The sequence below is a fragment of the Marmota monax genome, unplaced genomic scaffold (genome assembly GCF_021218885.2).
Source record: "Marmota monax isolate L192 unplaced genomic scaffold, Marmota_monax_Labrador192_F-V1.1 WCK01_AAM20220418_F8-fsc00218, whole genome shotgun sequence".
NCBI classification, from domain to species: Eukaryota; Metazoa; Chordata; class Mammalia; order Rodentia; family Sciuridae; genus Marmota; species Marmota monax.
In genome coordinates, this window is record NW_026694764.1 from 2,005,390 (window position 1) to 2,027,822 (window position 22,433).

The 22,433-nt window shown below is 40.5% G+C and overlaps 1 protein-coding gene across 6 annotated transcripts in view; it reads right to left on the bottom strand.

Annotated features, from left to right (window-relative positions):
• Positions 1 to 4,108: 4,108 nt before the first annotated feature.
• Positions 4,109 to 22,433, bottom strand: part of Kiaa0753 (KIAA0753 ortholog) — a 74,092-nt gene continuing 55,767 nt past the window's right edge. For 5 of the 6 annotated variants that reach the window (XM_058572814.1, XM_046424964.2, XM_058572815.1 and 2 more), the window contains exons 15-19: positions 20,094 to 20,279; positions 18,921 to 19,002; positions 14,201 to 14,333; positions 13,235 to 13,459; positions 4,109 to 5,643 (exon numbers count right to left, since the gene is read on the bottom strand). In XM_058572814.1, coding sequence (XP_058428797.1) covers positions 5,526 to 5,643; positions 13,235 to 13,459; positions 14,201 to 14,333; positions 18,921 to 19,002; positions 20,094 to 20,279 — 744 coding nt within the window. In that variant the 3' untranslated portion in view covers positions 4,109 to 5,525. Of the gene's footprint in view, positions 5,644 to 12,797; positions 12,932 to 13,234; positions 13,460 to 14,200; positions 14,334 to 18,920; positions 19,003 to 20,093; positions 20,280 to 22,433 lie in introns of all 6 variants that reach the window. The other variant, XR_006847373.2, reaches the window with a different exon arrangement.

Consider the following 22,433-nt stretch of genomic DNA (forward strand, 5'->3'; position numbering starts at 1 on the left):
TCCTCAGTTAAAAAAAAATAGCACTTATATTTGACAGCTGCTAAAATTTTCTAGGCCATCTCAGGATCATCTGCTTCAGAGAAAGACACGACTGTGACAGAACAAAAGGACACTAGACTTGAAGTTGAACGATGCAGATTGAGTTGTGGCTATGTCATTGGGTTTGTATGGCCCCAAGCAAGTCCCTAAATTTCCACAAGCTTCAATTTCTTCATCTGTAAAATGGGGTCAATACTACATCTACTCCATAAGAACCTGACCCAGTTTAGAAAGTTCTGTTGGCACTAGAAGCCCTGGAGCAGGATGTGGATCTGAGGCAGCCCAAGCAGACCTGCTGGACTGATCCAGATGAGATGCTTGGAGCAGCCAAAGGCAAGACCAGGAAAAGTGCTGTCAAGTGTCCAGTTTGAAGGGCAAGACAAGGAGAGACACGGAATCTTGAGTGAGAAAGAACACAATCAATGGGAGCAAGAGATAAGGAAAGCACTTCAGAGCTATACTCCTAAGGGCTAGTTTCCCTTTTACAAGATCCTCTGTGGGAAACCTAATAGTTGACATTTATTGAGCAATTGTCCTCTGCCAGGGCCTACTCTAAGTGTTTTCATGGCCACACCCTTTAATCTTCACATTAACTATGGACAGGTACTATTTTTAATACCCACTTCACAGATGAGGAAACTGAGGCACAGAGGTCACACAGCATTTTACTTTGTGCCTCAAAATCTTAACTAGTTGAATTACTGCTGGTACATACCGCAGGGGTGGCTATGATGACCTACAGAGAAGAGTATGTATTTAAAGGCACTTGTAAATTGTCAGATGCTGGATAAAGGTGAGGTGGTATTACATTTAAAGTAAATATTTACTCACATAACTTCTCTCAATCTCTAGGTACCTCTCCAAAGGTGGCATGTTACACCATGATGGTTAAAGAGCACCACCTCTCACTGAGCTAGCCATGGCTCCCAGAAGGCCGCTAGGGCCCTGAAGGACAGTGGCTGCATGTGTTCCCACAGAGTTCTCTGCTGAGACCTTCCTCAGTCAAACACAGCTCAGGCTAATGGAGCTCAGTGGGCAGGGGAGATGGCAGAGCCCATGTGACCAAGGCTCTGAAGACCCCTGCTCTTGACAAGATCATTGCAGAGCTAGAGGCTCCCTGGAATCCTCCCATGACCCCATGAGGTGCCAGGCATGGATAGAGACAGATTTGGGGGACTGAAGGCCCCACTCCAGCAGGTGGCGGGAATGTACAGTGGGCTTCTCAGTACAGGCATGGGGACCTACAACCCAACCTAAGCTGACCTCGCTGGACAGTGCAGACAGATGAGAGCTGCAGCTGTGCCGGGGTGGGGGTAGGGGTCCTCGGAAGCTGATTTGAGCAGGAGGGAAATGCAGGACTAGCGTGGGAGTGAAGCGGGGAGGAGGGGCGTGCACAGGGGAAGGCCCAACAGGGGGCAGGTGGGTGAGGGATGCAGAGAGAGCAAAGGGCCAAGTGCCTCAGCTAAGGCTGTGACAGAGGAGAGACCGCTCTGTGGGAGGTGGGCAGGGTCTCAGCCATGCCCCACTCCCAGAGGGGGCCCCCTAGTTTGGTTGGAGAAGGTGTGAAAATGCTCCAGAAATCACTGGGAAAGACTTTCCAAGGTTTCTCATAAAGGGTTGTTAAGATCTTGGAAAGGAGGGGTCCCAACGGTAAGACCCTGGAGGTCATGGGAAGGGAAGGATACCATCAGGAGGAAGGAGGACAGGTGGCAGAGCAAGAGGTGCAGTCCCCTGTGATGAGGCTGCAGGAGGGGTCAAGAAGGGACAAGTGAAGCAAGGAGATACTAAAACCTTACCCAGGGCCCTGGGAGAAGAGAGGGCAGGGAGCAGCCTCATGGCAGAGCCCATGAGAGCCAGGGCTCAGAGGAAAGGTAGGAGGTGGAGGTCTCTTGGTGAAGGGCTTCAGGACATGGTGATGCCCATCTGGACACACCTGCTGGGGTGCTGGGTGAGGCAGGCTCAGGGGGGGACCCAGGGGCAGGCCACAGGATAGACAGAGTCAACTAGAAAAAAAGCAAAAGGCAGTGGGTTTGGTTCAAGAAAAGTCTATGAGGGTGACCAGGCACATGGAGACCAAGGATGGCTACTGGGATTCCAGGAAGGGCAGCAGAGAAAGGGGGTATCCAGGAGGGTGGGCGCAGGCCTGGGGAGACCTGGCAGAGGCTCTGCTCAGGCTGGAGCCACAATTGAGACCGTGGGTAGAGTGGCAAGAACAGAGCAGGGCCTGGTGTGGCTGGGGCAGGAATCCAGGTTCCAGAGCTGATGTAGCGGGGAGGGAAGGGGCTGCTCACAGAAGCCGGACTGCAGTCAGCCTCTCAGGACCATAAGCTCCAGGCAGGGGTTGCTGATATTGATGGATTATTCATGGAGTTCACTCAAGTCCCATTCTGGCTCTCCTGGGGCCCTCATTGAGGCCTGAGAGAAGTGCACAGGATATCTGGCAGCTCTTCCAATCCAGGCCTGGCTATTGGGTTCAGCCAGTAGGGAAACAGGTCAGACACCCAGCTCTTGACCAACAGAGCTGAATGGGGGGCGGCCAATATGGAGAAGGACATATAACAAGCCACTACCTTTCTGCTCTGAGACCAAAGAACCAGGAGCTGGCTCAGAAAGGGGCCCTTCCAAAGGGCACTTCTGTGACGATCAGGAGCCCAAGGTGAGGCCAACACCCTATTGGGCAGGTATGGCAGGGAACTGTCATCAGCCAAGCTGCTAAGGCACTAAGGCTGCGGCCCGGAAGACACAGGAAACCTTCCTTTGCTTGACTCAGGCCCTTACTCTTGCCTTTCAGCCTCCTTCACCCACTTCCCATGCCCACCCACCCACCTCAGGGAGGCAGGGACTGAGTATGGAAGGGAGAGGAGTGAGAAGGGAGTTGGAATTACAAAGGCAGCAGAACCTTGGCAATGGGACCCATATCCTCATAGACAGCATTGTGTCAGGGTCACACAAAGTCAGCAAATTTCTGTGGACCATACTGAGCCCCTGTGCAATCTTGATCCCTTCTTTCATTAATTCAAAAGAATCCGCTGAGCACCAACCACATGCTAGGCAGAGTCCCCCTGCCCTAAAGGACCTAAATACTCTGGAGGCGAGTAGGGAAATCAGTAAAGCCCAATGTGACCAGGGCCGGGATACTGCTCAGGTCTTCTCCCACCAAGTGGGATCCAAGCAGCAGTGCTGAAAGATATGTACACATTTTAGTACCTCTATAAACTGGGGACAGTCCGTTCAACACTAAAGTACTAAATTCATATATGACCCTTTCTGAAAATAGGAAATAAACGGGTCATGAGAAAACTGAAGGGGATTAGAAAATGACCTATAGGTGCCCAATGCTTGTGAATGAAGCAAACATCGCTGGAGGTCTGGGATAGCCAGAGGGCTGTAAATAGAAAAATTTATAAAGATTCAACTTCCATTTTCAAATAAAGGTTTTGTACTTTTTGCCGTTCGTTCTGTGTTGGTGAATGGTTTGCCTGCAGTGTTTTACCATGGGCCAGGGCGAGGGAGTAGCAGCTGGATCGAGAGGCAGGTAAGAGCCCCACACATGAGGCAGAGGCCAGAAGTTATCTGGTGCAGGAGAGACTCTCAAACAAGGCAAGTCGGTGGGACCAGACCCTTCAGAACACAGGCTGAAGCAGGAAGCGTTCAGCAAAGGGAACTAGAGGACAGTATCTAGGACATGCTGAGTGGGGAGGACAAGCAGGAGCATGCACTCAAGTGAACATTTCAAATTGCTACAATTATCTTTATGGGAATAAATGAATCCATGACCCTAGCATGGAAAACAGGCTTGTTTGAACAAAGTATCCCCTCTGTGCCTCAGTGCAGTCATCTGTAAAATGGGAATAATAATAAGCACTGAGAGCGATGTTCTAGTATGTGCTCAACAAAGGTTAGCATTTATTATAATTTATTTTTTTCTGTGGGAGAGGAAGGGGTGGCAGATAGTCCACTATTCTCATAGCAGACACAAAAGTATTCTCAATGGTTCTGTAAATCACATTGTGTTTTGCCTGTCGGGGGAAAAAAAGAAGATGTAAATTATTTCAAATAGACATGCACATACTTTAAAATACTGAGTTTATTTTTTAAAAAATCAGCACAGTAAAAATTGTCACACAAATTACTTCATACTACCAATAACAGGTCCTCCCATCCATTCAAGTGCATACATTTAACTCTCCAGATTACAGACCTGTAATTCCCTTGAAGCTCTTTACATTCTGAAGTTACATAAAATTGAGGAAAATGTTAACATTAAATGAAAATCAATTTTGCACAAATAAGTGTGATTGAGCAGCTTAAATCATCACCTGAAAGACTTGCACTTCAAAAACAGTCCTGGATGACAGCACTGAGCAGCACTGAGCGTGTGATAACAGGAGTCACATTATTCCCTGGGGTGTGGCTCACCCCACTTGTTCTTCACATTTCTTTCACCAGGCCTCGGGCAAATAATTGAGGGAAACTTTTTCTAGGCAGTGGCCTTATTTTTAATGCACCTCCTTTCCTTTTTCTGAATTTGGTTTCTAAAATAACAGAGGCTTTTCCCTTGGTACCACGACCCGAGACACTGGAGGACCAAGCTGTTAGGTTTCTTACACGTCTTCCTTCCTCTGGGGAGACCCAGAGTCTTCACGCTGTCCAGCTCTGTCCCCTCTTCCCACACAGGGCTCCTCTGCAATGTGGACACAGAGAGAGTTCCGACCTTCTCAGAGGTAGTGGGCTCCACACCTTTACCAATCCCGGGAGAAGACCCGGTCCTTTCCTGATATCCTCAAACTTCCTCTGAATTCAGAGAAAGCTTTTTATACCAGAATGTGTCAAGACAGAGCAATAAAAAGACTTTGAGGAACTGAAAATGTAAAAAATTACCTAGGGATTGAACCTTAAAGAGAGGTGTGTTTATCACTATTCACTGGCAGATTCCTATTTTTAGCTGCACAAGCGCAGAGGTTTGGCAGCATAACCTAACTCTGTGTTCCACATCAGTCTGTGATCCAGGAAGGACAGGTGTCCTGTAAGGGCACAGCCAAAAATGAAAAAAATGAGCCAGGTGCTGGGACTCGGCCTCAATGCTGATGCCACCTGGGGGTTCAACAGTAGCTTGAATCCCTGCCTGAATCATATTTATTTATCCATTACCTTTCAAAACATTGTGATCACCAAACTGAGCCAGACGAATGAATATAATACCTCCACAGGAAAATTATACATTCTGAAAATATTATATTGTCATAATTCATGTTTCCTGAGCACTGATAAATTTAACACATTCCATCATAAACTTCTAGAACCACTGATATGACAATGAGAGAACTGAAGTGAGGCTGAGCTCACTGGCATCTCCTTCCCTGCGGTGGGCAGCACCTTCTGTGCCTGGATGTACAGCTGAGGATAAAGGTTTCTTGTAGCCTAAAACACAGTGCAGTGCCCTCTCTTCTCCAGTGTGGCACAGGGGGGCCTCGCCTTGAGAACCTTTATGGAGCAGCTTCTAGGAATTCCGAGGTGAACACGGCCTCTGCATAGTCTTCACACATATCCTGAAGTTCTGCAGCCACGGCCCCCAGAGCTTCATCTACCAGCTCTTCTGAAAAGCTGGAAGACAAACAACAGAGCTAAAGGTATGGACGGCCAGACCTGGAGCCATTCTGGTGCTCAGCTAGGGAACTTAACAAGTCAATTCTAAAATTTAAATAGAAATTCAAAAGGCTAAGAGGTAGTTTTGAAGAAGAAAAACAAGATGAAAGGCATCTCTCTCCTAGATATTAAGATGATGGAGTGCAGATCCCAAAGTCGTGCTAGAGGCCTATGACAGAATGGACCTCCACCTCCAGAGGGCTGAAACCAGAGGTGACTGGAAAATAACTAGTGCAACCCAGTTTAGATCCACCTGGGACTAACCACCTGATAGAAGAGAGGCTGTGTGTCTTCTCTAATAGGGAGGGGGCAGGAGATTCCAAATTGTGTCCCCCCCCGCCCCCTTGCACATCCTTTTTTTATTCTGAACTGTTTCAAGAGGTAAACTGAAGATGTGATATCCCCGAAGTACTCAGTGTGTCCTAGAGACAAGGACATGCTCTTAGACAACCACGGTGCAGTGATAGAATCCGTAAAATTAACATCCATACAAAACCATCACCTAATCTTACCTACAGACCTTATTCAAAATTTGCCAAATGTCCAAACAATGCCCTTTATTCAGTGTTTTCTAGTCCAGCATTCAGTCCAGGATTAGGGGCTGCATTTACTTGTTGAGTCTCTTTTAGTCTGAAATAGTTCCTCCGTCTCTTCATATTTTTAAAGGAATAAAGGCCTGTTTTTGCAGAATGTTTACGGGCTTGTCTGCTGTTTATTTATGATCAGCATCAGGCTATACATTTCTGGAACAGATGCCACAGGGGGAGACTGTGTCCCCTCAGTACTCCACGGCATCTATTGGTCCCATTACTATGAATGGTGATTCTGAACACCTGGTTTCTCCCCTGTAAAGCTGCCGCCCCCCCCCCCCCGTAAATTAATATTTACAAAGTGTATTGTTGGGAGGCACGCCAAGACCATGTAAAAAATACCCCTTTCTCATCAAACTTGCCTAAATCAAGTACTACAGGGTTTCCAAACAATGATTTCTTAATCTTATCATTCCTTTTCCATTCCATACTTGGCATTTCCTTATAATGAAAAGCTTTCCCTTCTCCCTTATTTGTGTATTCATTCATTCATCAGTTTGGCCTTATAGACTCCTACTTGTGGGTGTTCACTATAGATTCATTTTTAGAATCCATTGCTATTACCTAATTTGATACTTAGAAATGTCTCAAGTCTGAGAATGTAGCTGGTGGCAGAATACTTGCCCAGCATGCACACTGCCCTGGGTTTGAGCTCCAGGATCATGAAAACAAAACAAAACAAAACAAATTTCCCAGATTTGGACAGTCAAAGCCCCTTAGAGTTGGCTGACTGTCCTCTTGACATGTTTCCATCATTCTTTGAGCACTTCCTGTCTGACACAACATGATACTTCAGGATTATCTTACATTTCCCAGACCCAACCCTGGTCCTGAAATCAGGAGCCTTGGAGTGCAGTATTGAGAAACCAAGCTCTAGGTACCAGGTATGCTCACTGCTACTGTGCCTCTACTCCTAGGCCCTCTCAGCAACACACACACACACACACACACATACACACACACACAGAGAGACACATACACCCTCTATTTTTCTTTTTTCGGTATTAGAGATTGAACCCAGGGGCATTTAACCACTGAACCACATCCCCAACACTTTTTCTTTTTTTTGTGGGGGGAGGACAGGGTCTCACTAAATTGCTGAGGCTGGTCTCAAACTTTTGATCTTCCTGCATAAGCCAAGTTGCTAGGATTACAGACAGTACCATTCCTAGCTCCTAACCCTTGTTTTTAATTTTCATCTTTTGTGCATGTGTGTTGTCTCCATGCATTATTCTGCATATTTTCTTCCTTCCTATGTTCTAAGCCTCTAATTTTCTCTTCTGTTGTGTCTAATCTGCTACTGAGTCCATCCAATGAATTCATTTCAGAAATTAAATCTTTCATTCTAGGATGTATTTTTATATTTTCTTTATTTCCCAATTCTCTGCCAAAATTCTAAGTTTTACCTTTTATTTCTGTGAACATACTCGGCACAGTTATTTTAATGTCCATGAAATAGCTCTAATATATGGACCTGCTGTGGGCCTGTTCTTGTTATTGTCTTATCTCTTTATTAACTTGTTATTTTTCACCATATGCCAGACATTGCATATGAAAATTGTAGAAAAAAGTTGAGTCCTAAAATGATGTCATCTTCCTCCAAGGAAAATTTGTTTGCTTATGCCTAGAGACTGGGGAGGCAATAATAATCTAGAGTCACTCCACTCCAAACTCAGGAAATGAGATATTTTGTTGCTAAGTGAAGTCCCTCAGCAGGCCAATTTATATCTGGCCACCCATACTTGCAAAGTATAACATTTTTGGGTCCCAATCAAAAATGAAGAAAGTTTACCAGGGCAATTGCCTTACTGTGGCAACCCCTGGATTCTGGCTATCAAAAGTGCTACTTTTCTCCCTCCAGAATTAACTATCCAGTGTCACGTGATGGGCTATCTTCTCTGGGTCTCTTCTGTTCTCCATGATTCTGTCCTAGTTATTCCTCATTGCCTAGTTAACTTCTTGGTGCCTTTAAGTGTGTATGTTTTATTTTTAATACAGCTGTTCTATTAACAGTTATCCTCAGTGGGAGAAGAGGTCTAAATTACCAAGTGTGTCACTGCTAGAAGCAGAGGTGGTCTCCTTGTTTTTACATTTGCTTTGCTTTTATATTCCTACCACCAATTCATCACCAAATTATGAAAGAAATACAAAGGTACTCTCAATACTTCCAACATAGCAGGTAATGTATCTGTTTTCTTCTTTTTTTTTTTAACCTTTTTCACTCTGCCTTCCCTCGCTCCTGGGATCCTCTGCCCTCTACTCCAATGTGGACCAGTAACTTTCTATGCTTGCTGAAAAATTCTCCTAGAAATGGCTTTTGTCATTTTTCTGGAAGTTCCATGGTGGAATCTAAGCTTCCTAAACCCCAACCTTCTTTTTTTCTTAATGTACATTTTGTTTTGGTGTCATTCATCCTCTAGTATGCAGTAATGCAGGGAAACTAAATTTTTGGACATTTTCAATGCTTAACAATGTTTTTATTCTACCCTTAATTGATAATTTAGCTGAGCACAGAACTCTAGGTTACACTTTGGAACTGTGTTCAAATATCTTCTAACTTCCAGTGTTGCTATGGAAAACAATATGTCATTCTCTTTTCCGATTATTTGAAGGGGTCCAGTTTTAACTCTCAGGTATCTTTTGTCATCTTCTTAAGCTGGGATGCTTCCTTTTCATAGTGATGTGCCATGGTGGATTTTTATTCCTTCCATCCATCCATTTATTCATTCCATTTTTCCCTCACAGTGAACAACTGATGAACCCTTTGAATTTAAAGACTATAGTCTTCTGGGAAATTTTCTTATAGTATTTCTTTAGTAATTTCCCATTTCTCCTTTCCCACATTTTAGAACTCCTATTATTCAGATATTGGTTGTCTCACGGGACAATCCTCTAATTTTTTTTTTATTGTTGTTATTTAGCTCCTTGATTTTTTATTTGACGGCCTTATTTTTTTTTCTTTGAATTCTTCTAGTGAATTTGTTTCGACTATCATATTTTTCTGTCTTTCTCTTTTCTTTTTTTTTTTTTTTCACTAGTCACATTTTGGTGGGGAGACTGGGGATTAACTCGGGCACTTTAGCCCTGAGCTATGACCTCAATGTTGGTTTTTTCTTTTTAATTTTCTGAGACAGGGTCTTGCTAAATTGCTGAGGCTGGCCTTGAACTTGTGATCCTCATGCTTCAGTTTCCAAAGTCATTGGGATTACAGTTGTGTGCCACCACACCTGGCTATGTTTCTAAGAAATTTTTCATTCTTGGAAAGTTCATTTTTTATACTAGCCTGTTCTTGTTTCATGATATAACAGCTTCATTTAGTTCTCTGAGAATATTAATTCTAGTTTGTTTTTAATATTTTACTCAGTTCATTGCATTGTCTCCACCTCATTAGAGTTCTCTTTATCAGTTATCTCACTTTTCAGTATTGTTTTCATCAAATGTCTGCTCATTTTCAAGAATAAGAATTTGAACCAAACCTCCTATTTTCTGGCTCACCTACAACCACGCCTTCACAAGCACATCTGGTGCTTCTAGTTTCTAAGTCTTACCGAGGTTCTTCTGTACAGATAAACTCGGTTCTTCACCTACTAGGTATTTTTCTTTTCCTGGTCTGCTAAATCATTTGTCATTTATCTTAACTGCTTTAAGGCTTCCAAATTCTTTTTGATATTCTTGCTTGCTATCATTTATAATTTTATACTTTTTTTCTTTGTTGTTTTAGTGACAAACAGTGAGAGAGACAAAGGAAGTAGAGATAAATACATATATTCAATTTGTCCTTTTCAACTAGAAATCTCATTTTTTTAAAGCCCGTAAATCTTTAAGAATTTGCTTTTATCAAAATCACTATCACAACTGGATGCAATTACATATGCCTGTAATCCCAGTGACTTGGGAGGCTAAGGCAAGAGGATCGAGATTCAAAGCCAGCATCAGCAACTTAGTGAGACCCTGTCTCAAAATAAAAAAATAAAGAAGGGCTGGGGATGTGGCTCAGTGGTTGAGTGTCCCTGGGCTCAATCCCTAGTACCAAAAACCAAACCAAAACAAAACAACAACAACAACAACAAAAAAAAAAAAACCACAAATACCTTCATCTTTCCCTTTTACTTATTTACTTGTATCCAGTTTATATCATATTCTCCCTCTGAGCACTGGAACACTGTCTTTCTTCAGGAATAAGGAAGAATAGACATACAGAAAAGAAATTCTTTGCTAGAAGAATTTCTTACCCTAGAGACTACTACCAGATGAAGTCAACTGCCTTTGGATGCTTTTTTCATGATTTGATCAATACAAAACTCTCATCTTTGGAACATTCAGAAGTTAAAACAGGATAAATTAAAAATAATAATAAAACAACAGAACTAGAATGTTCAGATACACTGTCACTTGGTGCCAAAGGATGCCAGAGGAAAGCATCTGTAAAAATCCAGTCAGATTTTTTAATTAGTTCCGTCCTTTATATTTTAACCTATTATCCTTATAGACTGGGAGAATTTTGCCTACACCTACAAAAACAACTATGAACAAAATATATCATTTTACTATGGTGTAAAAACAAACAAGGAATAGTCTATCTTCCTAGGCTTGCTTCTGGATTTCCCAATACGGTGGTTAGCCTAAGGGATCCTGACAGGTTATGGAAAAATGAGTATGTATGCTACAGAACTATAAGTGAACACATGGAAGCAAGTTAACTTCTCTCCCCACAGAAAATCCTCAGAGCACATGTCACAACAGATGTGCATCTGAAGAGTCACCCAGAACAAAGGGTTTTATAAGCTTCAAAGGCTACCATATACTAAAGAGCAGTGTTAAATCTTAACATAAGGCTTGAATGTGAGTGATTATCCCTGATTCTGCCTAAATCCCACTAAAATAAAAAGAAATATACAAACAAATACATACACATACAAGGAAAAAAAAAAAGAGAGAGACAGAGAGACACAAAGTATATGAGAAACGTCCAAAATTTTCAGAAGGCAAAAAACACATGAAAAATCATGACTGATTTAGCAGTACAGAGGAAATATGGAGGAAACTGAAACCGAAGTCTTTGAGGGAGACACCAGGCAAAAGTAAGCTGACTATCCCACCAGACATCAGAAAGGCTCAGGAAGTAAGAGTACCTGAAATCAGGAAGATATAATGTGGTAGGGGATAGAAAAACAAGAAAAAGGGTTGAAATTTAGAGAACAAAAACAAATTTTCTAGAACAAGAATAAGAAAATTTGTTTTTGTTCTCTAAGAAAATCTGCAGATCTATCAGCAGTTAGGCTGATAGATTTCCACTCCTACTCTTGCAGTGAACTGACAATCCCTTCTCCACCCCCACAAAAAAATGAAGGTATATTCTTTGGAAAAAAGGAACCAGTAGGGGCTGGGCTGTGGCTCAGCAGTAGAGCACTCGCCTACCTCTTGCGAGGCTCTGGGTTCAATTCTCAGCACCACATAAAAATAAATAAATAAAATAAAGGTATTGTGTCCAACTACAACTTAAATAAATAAATAAATAAATAAGCAAGCAAAAGTATCAATCACATATGAAGGTATATATTTTCAAACTTGTAAGTCTCAAGAAATTGCCTCCAATACACAAAGCAGGATAAGTTCCATCAAAACGAGAGAGTAAAATACAAGGGCACGAGGACATCAGGAGGGGGCTAATTCAACACTCAGGCTGCTGATGAAGTTCCAGGACAAAAGCCACAGAGCAGAGCTGCAGAACAGCTGGGCCAGATTAGGGCAGGAGGAAAGGGAGTCCAAGCAGAAAAAGGAGGGCTGAGGCTGGGAAGCAGGGGTCAAATGCTATTTCTGTTCATCAGGAAAATTATATTGAGAGATTGTTGGTAGCGTGTACAGAAAGATGATAAATATATAAAGCACAGGCAAATAAAGAGGTGATTATTAATTCCTGAAACATGTTTAAAACCTGTTTAAGAAAAAAATATAATAATCATAGTAAAATATTTATTCTTAATGACAAAAAATAACCTTGCATGTCTATAATAAAGCGATACCCATGAGAAATTTAAATTTTGGTCCTTTTTCAAAAGAATGAATCTACGCATATCTTTTAAGTGTGGTATACATAAACAAAAGAAGGCTATCCAACCTTCTAACTTTAGTAGCTGCAGGGTCTTGTTTTATGAGTCATAAAACTACTTTTCCCAGGTGAGACGACCTGGAGGAGGACAAGGGTTAATAACAATGTGGAGTCAGAACTTGCTGCTTGCAAAGGCAAGCATGTCCCGACCATGCAGATTTCATAATTATGATATTTCCTGCCTAGCCATATTTTGTGTTCTCGGATGGGACACCACCCTCACTAGTTGCAACAGGAAACCAGCCCCGACTGTACTCCTGAATACTATATCTGTTGTTAGGGGCTGAATGTTTGTGTCCCCACCTAAATTCATGTGTCAATGCCCTAATTTCCCATCTGATGGTAGGACCTTTGGAAGGTAATTAGGTTTAGATAAGATCATGAAGGTGGAGCCCTCAGGATGGGGTTAGTACCTTTATAAGAGGTGGAAGAGAGACCACAGCTCCTTTCTCTGCCATAAGAGGACACAGCAAGCAGGCCACCATCTGCAAGCCAGGAAGAGGATGCTCACCAGACACCTTGATCTTAGGTTTCCAAGCCTCTAGAACTATGAGAAATAAATTCCTGTTGTTTTAAGTCCCCCAGACTGCAGCATTTTATGGCAGCCTGAGCTGGCTAGGATACTCGCATCAGAAGAGGCAGCAGCAGAGCAGTAGTAAAGCCTGTGCGGTTTTAGTCTCCTGCATCTGAAAAAAGGCAGTCAGCAGGGAAAGCCTGTCCACTAGCAACAATTGGAATCCTAGGGCCCAAAAGCACAGTATGAGACCTTGGCTGGCCCTCTCTCCAGCTTTTCAATGAGTCTAAAATTTGGCACTTGGTTCCTAAACACAGGCACATACATTTTACTGACCTTTCAGCTATCAGCCATGGGTTGAAGGAGCCTACGGCCTCATGAGCTATGATTCGGAGGTACTGTTCAAAACGGTTACAGTAGTCGCCAATGCTATGCCGCATACCAGGTGGGACAAAGAGGGGAGTCTGGCCTTCTCTCTGTTGGGAATCTTCTGCAAGAGAGGGAAGGGAAGCCTCTCTTTTCTCTGATCTCTCCTCTGTTCCCACACTTTCATCCAAGGAACTGAGAAGAAATAAAGAGGATGAAGGCATTCAAACTTCATTGGCAAGCAAGGGTGAACTGTTAATTTATCCTAGTGGTTTCATAACCAAAGGCTCACCTTCATTTCTCTTTCTCACACTAAACAAAGCTCAATATCCTATCACCAGACACTGTTCTCCTTCTCAGTGTACTAACCCTTGACACGGCAGGCATTAGTTAGTGTTCCTTACACAAAGCAGTTCTGTGAGCAAATCTTACAGTAAGTATTAGCACAACCCATATACACTAAAGTAATGCTCTCAACATGAAAAACCAGATGCATGGTACGTACGGTGTGCTGAAGGGCTCAAGATACAACATGCTCAATGGCCTTTCTATAACCATGCTGTTTTACTTAGTCATCTTGGAGTTTGCAAGATCTTGCTCAAAAGAACTTCTTTGTTGCTGGGCGTGGTGGCACACGCCTATAATCCCAGCAGCTCCAGAGGTTGAGACAGGATAACTGTGAGTTCAAAGCCAGCCTCAGCAACAGCGAGGTGCTAAGCAAATCAGCGAGACCCTGTCTCTAAATAAAATACAAAATTGGGCTGGGGATGTGCATCGCTCAGTGGTTCAATCCCTGCTTACCATCCTCCCCACCTCCCCCAACCCCTGCCCCTCCAAAAAAACCTTCTTTGTCAAGTGGGAACTGAAGAAACTTGGACTTTAATGACGTCAAAGGCAGCCGACCACCATGGAGACTAACAGCATCCTGGAACTTACTTGCCATTGCAGGGCTTTTCTAACATGATGTTCACAGCTGGATCCTTGCGAGCTGCTGTCTTCGTGATCCTGATTGGATGGGGAGACAGAGGAGGAGACAGAGGACTTTCACTTACTGTTGGGATTTTCTGATCTAGAAAAGGAGAAGCATAAAATGACGGCATGTAAGGAAAAGTTGATGTCCATATTAGAGCCGTCCTAGTGCCAATAACCTGTGAAGATGTCACATCACCTCTCTTAAGCATAAAGCGCACAGAGAGCATGCAAAGGGAAAGAATGCTCATTTTACATGCAAAGGTAAATTTTAAAAGTTACAGAGAAACAGATGAAAAATCAGTCTTAAGAAATATTAAGCTCCTTCAGAAATCTCTGCCAGCTCTGAGGAAGACTTCTTGACAAGGCGTGTGGGGGCCCCAGGCTACGCAGGTTCCATTAGGACCCAGTAAGTCATTCAAGGAGTCTGAAGCGGTTGTTTTTTAACCTTTAAATGCTTTGATTACTAAAGAAGAAGAAGGGAAGGAAAAAAAAAAACACTTGAACACTTAATTAGCTAATTTGTTTCTGGGCAATGCTGGAGAAAAATCTACATGATGATAGTCAAAACATTAATTTATTAACCACAACTTGCAGGCTTGACAGCTCTTTTGCGTTTAAGATTATTTCTAATTTTAAATGTGTTGCAAGTATAGGAAGAAAATCTGTCCTTTTCTTAGGTAGGGAGCATCTGTATGTTAAGTAACTTTCTCTGACTCTCATTTTTAATCCTTATGGTTTCTTACTGTCAAAACAAAGACTAAACAAGTCAGCTTTTGAAAAATATTATTTAGATTATTAAATCAATTTTCCAATGGTCACAGAGAGGATAAGAGGTATAGATACCGCACAATCCAAAGAGCACTTTAAATTTGGTTTTGTGATACATTTCATCAAACAAGCAGAACAAAATAAACTGAAAACAGGATTCTTCTTACAATTTCATAATTCTGGAATTACAAGTATGCAAAAACTAATTTTTTACTATTCTAAAGAGGTCCTTTTCAATGCATACCTAGATTTTATGCAGAGTCAGATAGTGATAATTCAAATCATCCTTGAAAAGAAGTCCTCCCAAGACTGTCTTCAACATGATGCAACCTAATTTAGTGGCCAAGGGCCAATCGTAAGTAAAACAAATTGCCCTTCGTTTCTCTTTACTCTGTTTCCTGAAAAGAAGCTAAAATGACCACTGATTGACTAGATAATAATTAGAAAGGTCTTGCTGTGCTAGCACAGTAGAAGGCAAAAAGGGAAACATGATAAACCCTGAGAAACTCTCCAGCCTCAAAGAATTGGTAGCATAGTTGGGAGAGATAAGACACCTTACCAAACAGTTCTAACACATGATAGAGCATGCTAGAATGTGTTATGTGAATTCATCAGCAATAAATGGAGGAAGGGAGCACAGTTCTAATACAGAGATAGAGGTTGAATGTCCATTGTCCTAAATGCTTGGGATAAGAAGCGTTTGAGATTTTGGAATATCTGCATAGACTTTACCAGTTAAGCTTTCCCTAATCTGAAAATTCAAAACTTTAAAACTTTGACAGCATTTTGGACTTCAGATTTTTGGCTTAGGGATGCTCAACCTGTATGAGGAAAATCACTTTATAAGTAAGGTCACATGAGCCGGGTCTTGAAGGGTCACTGAATTGGTATGTGATGATACAAACGGAGGCTGGAGGACTGTTAGAAAAAGAGAATAACTTCAACAAAAACCAGTACTTAAAATCTACATAAAACAAAAAGAATTCTTTAATATTTTGTTTGGATGGCTCATCTTTCTGTCAGAACAAAACTGACACAGAGGGGGAAAAATGACATGGAAATTATTTTTTCTTAAGACAATACCCCAAACACATATTTTAAAATAATTATGTATGACATATGCTGTTGTAAACCTTCTTTACACCCAATTTCCTTTATGTCTCTTAGTAAGTGTAGACAAATAGTACTTAGATTCCTTTAAAGGTAATACTTAACCACATTTTATTCTCTTCCTTTCACTGAGTAAGGCAGTAACTGACAAGTGTGAGTCAAAGAGAATTTGATTAACATTTCCCAGCCAAAATTGTGATAGCAACCTAGCAATTGAGGCCAAAATGTGTATGTATGAATTCCAAAAAGTGGAAGAGAAAAACAAACATCTTCATGACAAATGGTGCTAGAACAAGTAGCAATCCACTGGGATAAAAAATAAATGAGCCTTGATTTCTACCCTCAAACCACAGGCAAATTTTATCCAACAAAGATCACAGACCTTAATATAAAAGATAAAACCCAAAAGCTTCTAGAAGAAAACAAGAGAACATCTTCTAACCTCAGAGATAGAAAAAGGTTCCTCAGACCACAGAAAGCAAAAATCGCAGAAGAAAAAAATTAGTAAGTTAGACTTTATCAAAATTAAAAATGTAATGCCTTTGAGAAAATACTCAGATAAACCACTTACAGGGAAAAATATTTGCAAAATATCTAGCTGACTGCCAGGACAGAGGGAGGGAGAACGGGGAGGGAGGACTAACAGATACAGGGATTTTGGGGGGTGATGAAAATGTTCTGGAATTCAGAAAGTAGTGATGGTTTGTACAACTTTGTGAACATATTAAAAACTAATGAATTGTATACTTTAAAAAGGGTGTATTTATGTGAACTATATCTCTTTAAAGCTATTAAATTAAAAAACAAAAACAGAGATGAAGATGTAGCTCAGTGGTAGAGTAGCTGCTCAGCATGTACAAGGCCCTGGGTTCAATCCTCAGCACCACCAAAAACAAAGTAAAACACGTAAAAAACAAAAACTAAAAAACAAACAAAACATATTTGACAAGAGGTTGTATCCAGAACACAAGAATTTCTACAATTAAAAATAAAAAGACAATTTAAAAAATTGGATAAAAGATATTGGATACTTCACAAAGGATGCTATACCAATGGTTAATAATCCCTTGAAAAAGTTCTGTATTTATTCATTGGGAAAATGAAATTAGAGTCACAATGAGAAACCACTATTCCCCTACAAGAATGGTTACAATTTAAAAAACTGACAAACACCAAATGCTGACAAGGACATGGAACAACTGGAGCTCAGTGTAAATGAAAAGGTTAACAGAGTGTAAAATGGTACAGCCTCTTTGGCAAAAGTCTGGCTGTTTTTTATAAAGTTAAATACACCTATCATATGACTTGGCAAGTCTACTCTTAGGTTATTTATCCAAGAAAAATAAAAACTCATGGTTCATACAAAGGCTACCCATGTATTCATAGCAGATTTACTCCTAATAGCAGCAGATTTACTCTTAATAACTCCAAACTGGAAGCAATCAAATGCAGATTCACAGGTAAATGCATAAACCAGACGTAGTACCTTCATACCACAGGATACTACTCAGCAATACAAGAGAATACAATAGAGTAGCAGGATGAATAAGGCCCCTCAAGACATCTACAACCTGATATCTGGAACCTGTGAATGTTACCTTCTATGCCAAAAGGACTTCAATTAGGCTGAAGACCATCCCCTACCCCCCACCCCCCATACCAGGGATTGAACCCAAGGGAACTTACCTCTGAGCCACATCCCCAGCCCTTTTTTTTGTATTTTATTTTGAGACAGGGTCTCAATGAGTTGCTTAGGGCCTCGCTAAATTGCTGAGGGTAGCTTTGAACTTGCAATCCTCCCGCCTCAGCCTCCTGAGCCACTAGGATTACATCTATGTGCCACCACACCCAGCAAGCTAAAGATCTTGAGATGAGGAAAGAATCCTGGATTACTAGAGCCTTAAATGTGACCAGAAGGGTCCTTATAATAGACAAACAGAGAAAGATCTGATTACAGAAGAAAAAAGACAACGTGGGAATGAAAACAGAGGCTGCGCTACAAAGGCCACAGATGAAGGAATGCCAACAATCTTAGAAACTGCAAGAAACTTAAGGAAAAGATCTTCCCCTGGAGCCTTCAGAAGGAATTAGCCCTCCCATCTCCCACTTTAGACTTCTGACTTCCAGAACCAGACGAGGATAAACCTGTTTTAAGTCACTAAATTTATGGATTAAACTTGTTAAAAACTTCAATTTGCTCCAGTGGCAACAAGAGAATAAGCAACATAAATCTTTAAAACACTAAGCTGAATGAAAGGAATCTAGACAAGAGTATATACTATGATTACATTTATATAAAATTCTAGAAAAGTCAAAACTAATTTAAAAAGCACAGTGGTTGCCTGGTGGTGGGGAGCTGACTGGGAAGGGCATGAAGGGACTTCCTGAGATGACAATGTGTGCTATGTCTGGACAGTGGTTGGGTAACAAACATGTACCCATTTGTCAAAACTCATCAAATGACAATTAAGATCTATATATTTTATTATATTTAAATATTAAATCACAAAAGAAAAAGACTATAAATAAATATTAAATTCTAGCTGATGATATATATGCTACAAAATTAGGGATAAACTACTGATATCTGGCAACACTGAAATGTGAAAATGCATCTGAAATGCAAAGACAAGATGAACTGATGGACAGAGGGATAAACACATGGATAGACAATCAGCAAAATGTTCATTTTATAGTCTCAAAGGTGGGTATACAAATATTCTCTGTATAATTTTTCTAAGCTTTTCTGGGTGTTTGAAACTTTTTAGAATAAAATGTTGGGGGAAGGAGTGGGGGGAATACCTACCATTTCCTACTTCCTGAATCCATAAATGAGGATCGGCATATACAATTTTATTATATCTTTGGCGAACCGTCTCCTGGTATTTCTTAAAAAAAAAAAAAAAAAGTTTAATTTATGAGAAGAGATGAGTTTCATTGTAAACAGAACTAGTAGGGATGGAAAAGTTCTTCAGACATGATTAATACAGACACAGGGCCAGGAATAGGTGGTTGCCAGGATAGGAAGTGATTAGCTCATGAAGTGAAGAAGTGATTAGCTCATGAGGTGAAGTAAAATAAAACAAGGTGATTAACATGACTGCAATCTAGACCAGTACTGCCCACTAAAACTTGCTGTGATGACAGAAACATTGCTTATGTGCCCTGTCTAATATAGTAGCTACTAACTATTGAGCACTTGTAGTGCATTTTAATTTTAATTATTTAATATTTCTAGGCACATGCAGCTAGTGGCCATTGTTTGGGATGGCTTAGGTCTGGAAAGTTATCCTCAACAAGGGAAAATCAGTTCCAAGACCAGAATAAAGTATATATCTTAGAATTTTCAAAAATCAACAAAAAATTGTGTTCCTTATAATGCTTCTTTTAGGCAGCAAAGGTCAATTGAAATTTAATCATGGTACAATGAAAAGAAAATGCTGAACTTGCTGCCAGGAGAGCTGAATTCTCATCCAAGCTCTCCCTGTAATTTTTTGTTATTCCCTTACTGGATCTCAACTTATTCCCTTACTGGATCTCAATTTCCTGCTCTGAATAATCCAGGGAATGGGTTAAATTTTTGAGAAAAGCATAAGTAATAGTATAGCAAGTAAAGGTAAAATTATCTGTGATTTGATATGATCATACTACAGAAGAGCAGAAGAGACAAAACTTATAAGCTAATGGATGAAAAAGTCTATGGTCCCAGTGTTTAGGGAATCACAAATCATTACTATTAAGAGGATAATAATAGTTATCACTTACTGTGTTATGCATCAGACTATATGCTGAATGCTTTATACCTCATCTTATTCATTAGACAGGGTAACTGACCATAACAAAGTCATACACTTAATTGGCAATATAGCTGGGACTTAAAAGAAGGACCACATGACTCTGGCTTATTAAGCTCCAGAGGCACACGAGGAGGAAGAGGTGAGCCCAAGCAGCAAACCAGACCAGCAGCCCTAGACCTTACTTCCATTTCCTCCATTCGGAGCATCATGATCTCCAGATTTGGGATGTCCTTGCTGTCCCTCAAGGTGGGTGAGGTTTCTGAACCAAATATCTTAGCATGAGTCATAGCCCAGAGCTCATGAGCAGTATCTTCCAAAAAGTAATCCAACTGACGAATATTGATAGATTCAGAATTAACAGCTGTAGCCTACAAAATAAGGAAAGGGTAGAAAAGTGATTAAAAACTTAAAGATTATTGCTGATAATAATAAACCAAAAGCATAATGATCAAACTGGTAGAGTTTCTATATTAAAACTTCTAAGTCACTAAACATCAAAAGCACTAACATCAGTACAATTTTTATCATAGTTATTTAAATGATGGCATTAATCAAGTAATAGCATTATTGTCCATATAAATTAGATAATTTAGATATTTTGCCCATTAGTAGAACAATCTCTTCCTTCTGCTATATTCAAGAGAAGGTATCATATTGTACACATTATAATAATGTACACATACATTGTACAATAATGTACAATATGGTACCTTCTCCTGAATATAATAATAATGTATACAATATGGTACCTTCTTTTGGGTCAATAGTTTTATACTATATAAAAGACTCAAAACATCACAAAATTCAGAATTCTTTATATTTGCTTGAGATTCTGTAGTTGTAATCTGGGAGCATTTCACCAGCCTTTCTTTACCATGTATCCTTAACATGTACAAAGCATTTCTACATGCATTATATTGCTCTTGATCCTAATATATGTCTTGCAAGAATGTCTGCTGGGTAAAGAATGAGACGCTCTTGGGACTAAAGCTTGGTGCAGCCCACTCATCAGCTTGCAACTTTGGACAAGTTTATTCAATCTCTCTGGGCCTCAATCTTCTCATCTGTTCTATGGAAATAATAATCTTGTATTTCAGAGGTGAAAGGTTTCAGAAGAGCTTGGGTATTGGGACACTTAGCACAGTGCTTGGCATGAAATAAGACACCCAGCAAAAGGTTACAGCTATAGCATTTAAAAAAAAATCTTCTAACAGAAGAAACTATATTAATGGCCAATAAAGAAAAAATGCCCAACTTTAATCAAAGTTAAAAAAACAAAAATCAGGGGAATAAATGCAACAGAATTACCAAAAAAAAAAAAAAAAAACAACCAACAACTAGAAATAACCAACAACACAAACATGGTTAATTAAGGTGTGTGTGTGTGTGTGATATGTGTGTGTGTGTATGTGTGTGTGTGGTATATATGTGTGTGGTGTGGTGTGGTGTGTGTGCATGTGTGTTGTATATGTAATATTTTTCATCTATAAAGAATGGAATACCAAGAACACCATGTTCTATTAAAAAAGATAAGGACAGCCAGATGTGGTGGTGCATGCCTGTAATCCCAGCAGCTCAGGAGATAGAGGCAGGAGGATTGAGAGGTCAAAGCCAGCCTCAGCAACTTAGCGAGGAGCTAAGCAACTCAATGAGAATACAAAATAGGGCTAGGGATGTGGCTCAGTGGTCAAGTGCCCCTGAGTTCAATCTTTGTTACCCCCTCCCCCCCACCACCTCCACCAAAAAAAAAGATAAGGGAAATCTCAATGTGCTGTCATGGAAAGAGTGACAAAATATAAAGAAAGCAGCATGGTACAGAAAAGCACATGGTCTGTCTTTGCGGAAGTTTTATTTTTCATACTATACTTATTCTTTCCTAATTTGAATTTTTGATGACAAGCATATACAAGTTTAAATTCTAAAACAAAAACCTCACGTATTTTATAAAAATAAATTTCAAATGCATGTTTAATGAAAACAGTAACTGTAAGAGAAATATATTATCATGGTCCCCTTTTAAGAGCTTTTTCCTGATATAGAGATCATCTGGTTTATAGGTAAATCTACTGAGAGCTAAATCTATTTACAAGTGAAAGGGGGCAAACTATCTTCTCCATTTTAAAGAAAATTACTCTGAGAATTTGTGTTTAAGGTCCTACAGCTCTTCATAAGTTAACATTGTAAAAGAAAATTCTACTTTTATCATGACAACTTGCATGAATTTGTTTGTGTTTATTTTTGTCCAGTTATTTATAAACAATGACTGTTGATAGTACTCACTGGAAAACTCTTAGCAATGCTGCTGCTGTTTATAACAGCCCAGAATTCACTGGGTGTGGTGATGCACGCCTATAATCCCAAAGGCTCAGAAGTGTGAGGCAGGAGGATCACAAGTTCAAAGCTAGACTCAGCAACTCAGCAAGGCCCTAAGCAACTCAGCGAGATCCTGTCTCTAAATAAAATACAAAAAAAGCTGGGGGTGATGAGGCTGTAGCTCAATGGTAAAGTGCTTGCCTCACATG